At 34.7% G+C, this 11,756-nt stretch overlaps 1 protein-coding gene across 2 annotated transcripts in view; it reads left to right on the top strand.

Annotated features, from left to right (window-relative positions):
• The window catches only part of LOC107594556 (polyadenylate-binding protein-interacting protein 1), a 12,280-nt gene extending 4,559 nt beyond the window's left edge, over positions 1 to 7,721 (top strand). For both annotated transcript variants that reach the window (XM_016284644.1, XM_016284643.1), the window contains exons 4-12: positions 42 to 239; positions 1,040 to 1,152; positions 1,336 to 1,447; positions 2,086 to 2,211; positions 2,477 to 2,583; positions 4,163 to 4,280; positions 4,403 to 4,457; positions 4,827 to 4,905; positions 6,933 to 7,721. In XM_016284644.1, coding sequence (XP_016140130.1) covers positions 42 to 239; positions 1,040 to 1,152; positions 1,336 to 1,447; positions 2,086 to 2,211; positions 2,477 to 2,583; positions 4,163 to 4,280; positions 4,403 to 4,457; positions 4,827 to 4,905; positions 6,933 to 7,023 — 999 coding nt within the window. In that variant the 3' untranslated portion in view covers positions 7,024 to 7,721. The remainder of the gene's footprint in view (positions 1 to 41; positions 240 to 1,039; positions 1,153 to 1,335; positions 1,448 to 2,085; positions 2,212 to 2,476; positions 2,584 to 4,162; positions 4,281 to 4,402; positions 4,458 to 4,826; positions 4,906 to 6,932) is intronic.
• Positions 7,722 to 11,756: the final 4,035 nt, after the last annotated feature.

The raw sequence follows: 11,756 nt of genomic DNA, 5'->3' as shown, positions 1-11,756 counted from the left end.
TTTTTTTTAATTTTTTTTTTTTTTTTTTTTTTTTTTTTTAGGATGATGTGTATTCCGATGACTCTGAGGGACACTATCCCGAGCCCTCATTGGCTGATTTCATTCAGGATTTCGTAAGCCATCTGAACTTATCTCCAGGGTCCTTGGAGTCAGAAATCGATTACATCACAGATACGCTGAACAGCTGCGTCACCACAGAGGAGATTCTGCAGGAGCTGGTAGAGCTCATCTACGTACAGGTGTGCTTCTGATGACTCCCTAATAATGCATCTGTGTGGGAACCAGGGCCGTCCTTTGGGTAGTGCAACTGGTGCAGTCACATCGGGCCCCACGCTTTGAGGGGGCCCTGCGGCGAACAGACTGAGAATATGTTTGAAAAAATCACACTTGATTCTTTCCACTTATTACTACAATTATGATTATTGCACAGTCTAATAATCAATATAAATTAATAATTTACTATATAAGTCAATATTTTATAGCCATCTGATCCTGTATTTATTTATAGCTGTCCATATTATATATTCATGCATTTATTATTATTTTATTTCTAAATAATATTATGTATTCATCTATTTATTTATTCATTCATTCAAGTGGACACACACAAATGTGAATATATAAAGTTTATTTATTTACTGATCAATATATATCTGAAATATAAATGACGACACAAAGCTGAATTCAGCAGCATGAACTGTACTCTAATTATAAATTGTGGCTATTTTTTTTTTAGTTTTGCATGCTCATTGTCTGTTGTAAAAGGATGCATGTATCCTGAGACAGCCTCTGTAACGGCTTGGGTATTGTTATTTTAAAAAGTAAATGTTATAATTGGTCAATTAATGGTTCATTTTCAAACAATGCATCTGCGCTGTATTGATTTTCAAACCAAATAGCAGAACTGAACTTTGCAAAATATTACTTTGGTACCATTTTTAATCTGGTTGTCTGCACAACCCTAATCAAAACATAATAAATTAAGCAGTTATTATTAAGATGAATGCAATGAAAATCGTCCCACATTTGTTTTCCACAGTCCACGTCTATCCCTAACTTCGCCTACACGGGAGCGCGGCTCTGTAACCATCTGTCTCATCACATCCGTCTCAGTCCAGCCAGCGGTAACTTCAGACAGCTGCTGCTGCAGAGGTACATTTCAGGTTTAGCAATATGACGCTCAAGTACCCATTTCTGGGTGTTTCATAAAAGTGTCTTGACATTTGGTTCTTAAAGTCAACAGTTTCTTCCCTTTTCCATTTTAGCCTTTACTTTCAGTTTAATTTAGTCTAATTTTTGTTAGTTTCATTTATCCATTAACTCCATTCTGTGTAGGTGTCGAACCGAGTATGAGCAGAGGGAGCAGGCCGTGAGAGGAGATCCAGGCACCCAGAAAAGGTTTCACTCTTATGTGCTGTTTCTGGGGGAGCTTTACCTTAACCTGGAGGTCAGTTCACTACCAGTGCCAATACAGTCTAATAACCAATATAAATCAATATTTATTATATCCATCTAATACTGTATTTATTTATTTTGTAAAGCTGTCTGATGAGCTAAGTAATGTACAGTATTTATATATTACGGTTTTGATATTTTCAGTTTTAATTTTAGTTCATTTTTTTAATTTGTAGTTTTGTTGCTTTTTAGATTTCGTTTATGTTCATTTATTATAAGTTTTAGTTTTTTATTTATTTCCAAATTAGTCATTTTAGTGCTTCAACTTATTTCAGTTAGTTGCCAAGTCAAAATGATTTATTTAATTAGTTATCCTTTTATTTCAGATTTATTTAAATTAACAAAAATGATTTGTTTTAGATTTTTTTTTTTTTTTGAGTGAATTTATAATAACATATATTGTCAGCCAGTCATCATTACAAAATAAACCCAACAGCAGAGCTTGACCTGCTACGTCTGAGCAAATTATGTAATGCTAAAGTCTGAACCCTGTATATCTATTCCTTTGTATAATCTAGTGTATAAATCCTAACATATGTATCTGCTTGAATTCAAATGTCAGAGCTGTATATTTATTGTTTCAAAGAATATGAGCTACTACAATTCTTCATTCTTTCAATTATCTTTCAGATAAAAAGTGGAAAGGACACACCCGGGCGAGCTAATGTCTTACTGGGAGCGCTAAAGGATCTTTTGAACGCATTATTCTCTCACCCAGATGACCCCAACCTAATGTGTGCTGTCAAATTACTCAAGGTTTGAAGTATTCCTCTTCTTACACACTGCAAATACACTAAATGGTACTGTTTCAGAGCAAATGTCAGAGCAAGTCTGTAGGAGTTATCAAGTGACCTCAGGACTCAACTTAAGATCATTAGTGACAGTAATCCTGACATAAACAAAGACTTTGAAATCGCCAGGCAACTCAAAGCACTGAAACGAAATAAGTAATTAATCTGCAGATAAGAATGCAGTACTGCACTGTTGATGTTGACTAGCATTGTTTTACTGATTTGACAAGCTGAGTGGTTCCATTCTGGATGACACGTGGAAGGAGAAAGGCCAGTCAGACATGGATGAGGTAATCAAGAAGATTGAAGACATTTGTTTAGATGCCAAATGCAGCCGGTGAGTGAGTCAGGCAACGGTTCAATAACGATTGATTGTTTTTGGAAATGTTTAGGATGCAGTATATCAAGGTAATTATAAATAACTAAAACTATACCAAAAATGGCAAAACACATCAAAATAATTTGTAGCAAAACAAAACAAAAAAGCTAAAATGTGAAATGAATATTAAAACAAAATATAATAAAAAAACCTCATTTAAAAATGTCAATAAAACTATAATAGTATTTCAGTGATTCTGAAATGCACTGGTATATATGTAATGTAGTATTGAGCACTGTTTGCACTCCTACTGTTTATCATTGTACTTTTGCATAAAGCTGAGTTGCATCGCCAATATTTGTTTTTGCTCATGACTAGGGATATGCCGGTATCTCATGTTGCTATTAATTGCTAATGCTTTTATCACGGTATACGGTATTATCACGATATTGAAATTTAGTTTTAAAAAAAGTGCTGTCATAATACAGTATAACAGGTTTAATAACTTTTTTCTTATAACAAAAATACATTTAAATGCAATACAGAAAAATGTATAAAGTTAAAAGTTATACACAGATTAAAGTGCAAATAGGTATCACTTTATAATAAGACCTCATTAGTTAACCTTAGTTAATGCATTAACATTCACAATGAGCAATATCTACATTTGCTACAGAAGTTATTCATCTTTGTTTAAAAAATGCAAGTCTTTGTTCATGTTAGCTCATTAAATAACACAGTTGCAACTTTTGATTTTAACAACCTGTTATTAAATATTGGAATACCTAAGATTAATGAATTTTCAGAAGAATTTTGCATTGGCAGTTTGTTAACTAATGAATTAACTAATGAAGCCCTAATGTAAAGTGTGACCGAACAATAAAGAATCAAAACACTTTCAAACAATATCTAGGGCATGTTGAAGTGCAGATTAAAATGTTAAAAAGTTTGAAAATATATAGCCTATTAAGTCTAAATATTTAAGTATTTGGCGCTGTTATGAACATCATAGCAAATACACAAATCTGAATGGCTGTTTAAATCATTTAAACACGATTCAGAAACAGAAAGTAGTGCAGCTGCTTTATTTACAGGGTTTCTGGGGTAACGGCTGCATTTAAATGAATTATTATTATTATTTCTGCAGTTTAGCACCATCTGCTGTCATCCGCTTTCATCTAGAGCGTCTCTCACATGTTCCGCCGTGCGCTTCTCGTCCGCGCTTGTTTACATCAGAGTGCGCATGCGTCTTTCACGCAGCATACAGCGGTGTTGTGCATTTTGACCAGTTGATGGGAAAAGTATTCTTAAAATGCATTCAAAATTCTGAATAATTTGTAATATATAATTATTCAAGGTATTTAGAAGTGCCCACGATAACAATATCGTGCATATTCATTACCGTGACATATCGCATTACCGAATACCGGTACAAGTCTACTCATGACACTGGAAATCGTTCGCTTCCATTTGCTTCTTTGTTGCTGAGTATCACTGTCAGTGTAACCATGTCTTAGATTGTTGAGCTGTAAAGTTGCATTATTGATATGCACTTTATCTGTGTTTATTGATGTTTCCTGTATGTGTGCGTTTGTAGAGACGCCAGGCAGATGCTGTTGAAACTGTTGGAGTTGCAGTCCAGTAACTGGGGTCGAGTTCACACAGCCGCTGTGAGCAGTGACGCTACACCTGACAACGACCCCAACTACTTTATGGTGCGCAATGCCAAAGAAATTAAATGTATTTAATCAGGTTTGAAGTAAAATATGTAATCTGTGACTGTATTAATGTTTTGTAGCCTCTTTTAATGGGTTTCTGTCATGGTTTTGCTCCTCAGAATGAACCAACCTTCTACACAACAGATGGGACGCCTTTCACAGCAGCGGATCCTGGTGAGTATCGGCAGCGTCTTCAGTCTGCTGTGACCCACATACAGACTTCCTTGTGTTTTATTAAGCGGGCCAGTGTCACAAAACCATGATCGGGTTCAAAATCAAAAGAAAATCAGAAACGACATTTTAAAGGGGAAAGAAAGAAAGCAAGCATGTTTTAAGACTGTTAAGACTTGCATTAATCTTTATTTATTTTCATAAAATTAAGTATATTTAAATTTATTTATTTATTAATTATTTTTATTCCAGATTCTCATTATCATAACATGTCAGGAATATTTATTTATTTATTTTTAATATGAATTATTACTGTATTTATTACTAATCTACTACTCTGCTTATCGGTCCTCTGTTTTTTTTCCACCACAGAATACTCAGACAAATACCAGGAGATTCTAGACAGAGAAGACTACTTCCCTGATGCATATGAAGAGAATGAAAATGATTCGTAAGTATTCGTAAGAATATCCAAAAAACTAAATATTTGTTTAGATACTATTATATATTGAGATACTACTATATAGTTTTTAATTACTATTTTGAATTAATTGTATTTAAAGTTTTAATAATTCTGTTGTGATTTTTAATTATAGCTATGTAGTTTTCATTCATTTTTAGTTTAGTTTCAATTATTTTAGTATGTCAACTAAATGAAAAATGTTATTTTTTTTTTATTTTTTTTGCCAGTTCAAATTTATTTTATTTCAAGTAACTCTATTATATATTGAGATACTACTATATAGTTTTTAATTACTATTTTGAATTAATTGTATTTAAAGTTTTAATAATTCTGTTGTGATTTTTAATTATAGCTATGTAGTTTTCATTCATTTTTAGTTTAGTTTCAATTATTTTAGTATGTCAACTAAATGAAAAATGTTATTTTTTTTTATTTTTTTTGCCAGTTCAAATTTATTTTATTTCAAGTAACAGTGTTATTTATGGTTTTAGTTAACTCTAATAACCCTGGTGTGACCGTCCCCTCTGCTCATACTCCAGCAATTGTCGTCCTCACAATGATGCTGGGGGGAATCAAAGAGCACATTTTAGTGAAGTCAGCAGTCCAGGGAGAGAAGGGGGGCTTAGCAAGACCTGCCAGTCTTATTCAGCATAGTCTTCAGCCCATTGGATGGGCCATGAGCAGTTAACAAAGACCAGCCAACAGGGGGAGACTGTAATTCATGTGATGAGTTTTAAAGGGGTCATATGACATTGTTAAAAAAGAACATTATTTGGTGTAATGAAATGTTTATGCGGTTTAAGGTTCAAAAAACATTATTTCCACATACTGTACATTATTGTTTCTCTTCTATGCCCCGCCTTTCTGAAACATGTCAATTTTTACAAAGCTCATCGGTCTGAAAAGCGAGGTGTGCTCTGATTGGCCAGCTGTCTAGTGCATTGTGATTGGCCGAATTCCTCAAGCGTGTGACGGAAATGTTATACCCCTACCATACTGTGATGCCGTGTCCCGGCGCAACGAGACAAAACCAATAAAACCCATTATAAATGAGGCATTTTTTGCATCCAGTGGGGACATAATTACTGATTATAATGACTTATACTGTGTTTTTACACATTGCATTGCATCGCGCCACGTAAACGTAAAACCATGTCTGCATTTGTGATCAGAGAAACGACAACAAGCGCTACTCTACACAAAACTCACGTTTGAATCGACAGTGGCAAATTCTTTAAATATGAAAACATACTTACAGGCTGTGAGTCAGAACAGACGGCATTGTAGTCTACTCTACCAGGATCAGGAAACAGTCCTCTGTAAATTGCGTTGCGCACACACACACAAATATTTAGTTTGAACTGTTCTGGAACAGTGTTGTAAATACAACTTAACCTCTGATTTCTAGTTGTGTCCTCTTTTGGAAGGCCAAACAAAGTAGTTTCGCTTTTGCAATGAAACAGCATCTCCACGACATTGCGGCGGCAACAATACTACAGCGAGAATAAAAGTTACGGCTTCTTTCTTTACGTGAACATTTGGGCGGTGTTATGCAAATCTTCCCACACAGTGACATAGACATGTGGGGGCGTGTTTAAACGAGGCGTTTTAGGAGGGCGTGGACGAGTCTTAACTTTTATAAAGAATATCTCTTTGGGTATGAGACTTTAGTCTTTGCAACTTTAGGGATATTCTCTATTCACGAACAGCTTGTAACACTCCAAAGAGAAAGGAAAACTTGAAATCGCATCATATGACCCCTGTGACCCGCCACAGTTAAAAAAAAAAATAAAAAAAAAAGTAATTGTGACTTTATCACAATGCTGACTTGACTTTATTCTTGCAACTGAGGGTTTACATCTCACAATTCTGACTTTTTCTCCGAATTTTACGTTTATATCTCAACGTTGAGTTGCTCTTTCACAGTTTTGACTTCAAATTCAAAAAAATTTTCATCCTGTGGTGGGAAACAAGCTTCCATACATTTATAATGAAGGAATGCTTCTATGTTGCAGCTTCTGCGGTGATGAAGATGAAATGGATCCGGAGATCGAGGAGGCGTTTGAGAGGTTTTGCATGGAGTCGGACGCAAGAAGAAAGAAATGAGAGACTGTGAGATGGTCATGTTGACACCACACCCGACCAGCTGGAATGTTTCGGAGTGGCAAAACCAAGAACGTTTCGGTTGATTTTCGTTTGATTTCTCAACAAGCACTTCTTGGCTACAATGTCACTGGTTTTAATGGCTGGGATTACTGTTTAGTTGTAATGCAGCATAATTGGCAAGTCCGTCAGGCAATCAAGTTGCCTTTGGTTTGTGAGGTTTATTTTATGCGTGTTCTGATTTGTCAAAAATCCACCAAAAAAGTTTGCAGTGAGATTTTAATATGAGCCGAAGAGTAGCATCATCAAGTTTAAGTGTGGCTTGTTTGAGAACTAACTGCTCAATATCCAACTAAATGTAGGAGAAACTGGGTTTTGCATTTTACTCCTCAATGCTTTGCCATGTAGAGTCGAAGAGCACAGGGAGAAAGACAAAAAACGTTTTAAGAAAATACAATTTCTTCTGTTCTTCCTTTATCAGATTCTCCTCAAACCTTTTTAGATTTTCAATTTATGCATATGTTTGAAGAAAAAGGAACCCTGACTTTATAGTCTGTTTGGTTTTTGGAATGCAGGAATAAAGTTTCCATGTATGTAAAGTGTATGAGTTTGGAGGAAAAGCTCAGAACAGGTTTTGAGAGTTTATACAGATTCATCCACCACTGTGATTTACAGAACTTTTCTCATCACCAACATTTCACGGATCGTGTCCCGGCGCAACGAGACAAAACCAATAAAACCCATTATAAATGAGGCATTTTTTGCATCCAGTGGGGACATAATTACTGATTATAATGACTTATACTGTGTTTTTACACATTGCATTGCATCGCGCCACGTAAACGTAAAACCATGTCTGCATTTGTGGTTGCGCACACACACACAAATATTTAGTTTGAACTGTTCTGGAACAGTGTTGTAAATACAACTTAACCTCTGATTTCTAGTTGTGTCCTCTTTTGGAAGGCCAAACAAAGTAGTTTCGCTTTTGCAATGAAACAGCATCTCCACGACATTGCGGCGGCAACAATACTACAGCGAGAATAAAAGTTACGGCTTCTTTCTTTACGTGAACATTTGGGCGGTGTTATGCAAATCTTCCCACACAGTGACATAGACATGTGGGGGCGTGTTTAAACGAGGCGTTTTAGGAGGGCGTGGACGAGTCTTAACTTTTATAAAGAATAGCTCTTTTGATTTGAGACTTTAGTCTTTGCAACTTTACAGATCTTCTTTATGCACCAATAGCTTGTAACACTCCAAAGAGAAAGGAAAACTTGAAATCGCATCATATGACCCCTGTGACCCGCCACAGTTAAAAAAAAAAAAAAAAGTAATTGTGACTTTATCACAATGCTGACTTGACTTTATTCTTGCAACTGAGGGTTTACATCTCACAATTCTGACTTTTTCTCCGAATTTTACGTTTATATCTCAACGTTGAGTTGCTCTTTCACAGTTTTGACTTCAAATTCAAAAAAATTTTCATCCTGTGGTGGGAAACAAGCTTCCATACATTTATAATGAAGGAATGCTTCTATGTTGCAGCTTCTGATGCAGTGATAAGTTTATTTAGCTCTTCCTGTCCTATAGTTGTAAAGCACTGCAGTTTATCTTTTGGTGCGATGAATGAAGCTAAAGTATTATACGCTGTAGAATCTACATTTGTTATTGTATTTCTGATGTTATCTATTTTATCAGTGAAGAAATTCATAAAGTCATTACTATTAAACTGTGCGGGAATATTTAGATCGGGTGGCGTCTGGTTATTTATAGCAGCAACAAGTGCGATCAAGCGTTTGCGATAACGTAAAGTGTGACAAACATGTAAAAAAATAAGAAATCAGGAAGGGGGCCAACACTTTTTCACACCACTGTATAAATATATATATACAATAGTCAACATTTGAAGTGGATCAAAACCTTTCATCAAAGTTATACATATACACATAATGGTAGTATTTTTGTGCTGCCTTTATCACTTTTGAGAATAATTGTAAAATAAACAGGATAGAGCAGGCTTAATTTACTAGCAAAATATGATTTATAATGATATAGTAATATAATTTATAATTATAATCTAATTTATAGAATAATTTTATAATATGATTTATATTTTGTAATATTCTCTTGATTTTGCGGTAAAAACCTATATTTTTGAAAGATTCTCCCCTTAAGGTCAGTGGTTAATTGTCCTTGTTTCCATTATGACTGGCTTTCATACAAACACACATATGTCTTTCTTCTTTCTTATCACAGTTAAATGGCATTTTGTTTAACAACATACAATGCAAAGTCATATCAGATTATTTTTCACTCATTGATTCAAATAAATGTGTTTTGCTCAAACATTTATGCCATTTAGGAGGAAGAAAAAAGTTGTGGTGAAAGTTTTAGTCATCAGTTTTCCCATTCTTTCAACCGCAATAACCTAGTGATAGTAGTTCCAGCGCATGCCATCATCATTATGGTGAGTCTGTTCGTTTGCTTTAACATTGCTATTGGTGAAACACTTTTGTGGCGTTCTGAATTAGAAAATTGACCTTCATATGCTGCTCAACTAAACGCCACAGATATTATTATTATTCATGGCATTTGACCACCTGAGCAGAGTATGTGTTGTTTCTCGCTCTGAAAGTCCAAAGAATAAGAGTGGTTTTGAGCTGATGTTAAACCTGACCCCAGATCAGGGTCGTGATGCTCAATGGTGAAACCCTGGTTACACCTCTTCCTTATTAAAGTAATGGAAACATGCATTTCCTCTGGGTGTATTTGTGATTCTCACCACTGTCACTGGTCACTGTACTCTTGCACGCACATGTATGTGCTGGCTGGGTGAGTTTGCAGGCAAATTTTGCTGATTTATTTAAATGAGTGTCTTTTATTATGATTTTTCAGTTTGCTGTTGATGATTTAGTTCTTGATTATCTTGATTGAACTTGAGTTAGCAGATGCAACGATAGGAATAGTGATGTGATGCTTGTGGATTTTCTTATTAGGATTGATAATTGTATGATGTGATTGATAAGAATGCAATATAATATCGATCATATAGCTGCATTTTGAAGAAGCAGATGGCAGTATAAAAATTCTCAATGTTTTTCATGCTTGTGAACATAAAGAGTGACTAGTGTAAAGGCAGAACCCTAAAGGTGTGAACATACACAGTTTCACAGCTTTTTAAAATATCCAACATGTTTTTATCAGTAGCCTGCTTAAGAGGGGTTTGTATATTGCTGCATTAATTATAATATTAGTGATTGTATTTAATAAATATAGTAATTTTTTTACATTTTGTGTTGGCTGTGCAAAACTTGCTATCACAGTGCTAGGATTTTATGTTTGGTTGTGTTCAGAGTGGCTACACTCTTAAAAATAAAAGTTCTTTATTGTCATCTTTGGAAGTTCCATGAAGAACTTTTAACATCCATGGAACCTTTACATTTCACAAAAGGTTCAGTATATAGGAAAAAGGTTCTTTGCATTTTTTGAATGTTCTTCACACTAAAAAAAATTCTTTTATAAGAATTACTGTCTGCAGTTTATGCAACTGGTCATGGTCTTCTTACAACTGAGACTTTTTCTTTTTTTTTCTTGTAGTTGTGATTTTTTTGACTATATCACAATTGCAATTTTATATTTTAAACTAATCTCAAAATTACTTTTTTTGTTTTACCTAAAATTATAGTTTGTTTTGAAACAGAATCAGGTTTCCATAGGCCCCTCAATTACTGTAAGTTTATGTGATTATTTTGCTCCATTTTATTGCCCACCCTACAAGTCTAATTGCATATTTAAGTCATAGCATACGTCTCCTCCACAAGACACATGATTTGACATTGATTTGTCATTGACATGTGGCTTCAAATGTGGGATGAGTTACTAAGTTATGTAGTACCTAGTGTTAAAGGATTAATTTATATTTTTTAAAGTTGTAAATAAAACAATGATTATTAGAGTACATTTTACTAGAAAAATATTGCAGTCTTTCTACTTTAAAATTTTGTGTTTAATTCAAAGTGTTATTTGCCATTTCCTCGTAATTATTTGTGAAATTTACTAGCGATTTCTGAGTTAAAATTGTTTCTACACTAAATCCTTTTCGGCATATTTAAAACCAAAATTGTATCCGTTACCATTAGTTCATTCACCGTGAACTAACATGAACACGGTACGATTGTATTTTCGTTAACATTAAAAGGGTCATATGACGTTGCTAAAAAGTAACATTATTTTGTGTATTTGGTGTAATGAAATGTGTTTATGCGGTTTAAGGTTCAAAAAACATTAATTTCCACATACTGTACATTATTGTTGCTCCTCTATGCCCCGCCTTTCTGAAACGCGTTGATTTTTACAAAGCTCATCGGTCTGAAAAGCGAGGTGTGCTCTGATTGGCCAGCTATCCAGTGTGTTGTGATTGGCCAAATTCCTCAAGCGTGTGACGGAAATGTTACGCCCCTACCATACTGTGATGCCGTGTCCCAGCGCGACGAGACAAAACCAATAAAACCCATTATAAACGAGGCATTTGTTGCATCCAGTGGGAACATAATTACTGATTATAATTACTTGTACTGTCTTTTTACGTGTTGAGTTGCATCGCGCCACATAAACATAAACCCATGTCTGCATTTGAGAAACAACAAACAACAAGAGCTACTCTACACTGCTCAAAACTCGGGTTTGAATCATCAGTGGCAAATTCTTTAAATATGAAAATGTACTTACAGACT

The sequence above is a fragment of the Sinocyclocheilus grahami genome, unplaced genomic scaffold, assembly GCF_001515645.1.
Source record: "Sinocyclocheilus grahami isolate Dianchi unplaced genomic scaffold, SAMN03320097.WGS_v1.1 scaffold186.1, whole genome shotgun sequence".
Taxonomy (NCBI): Eukaryota; Metazoa; Chordata; class Actinopteri; order Cypriniformes; family Cyprinidae; genus Sinocyclocheilus; species Sinocyclocheilus grahami.
Note: the sequence above shows the minus strand (reverse complement) of the source record. Positions and strands in the feature narration are given on the sequence as shown.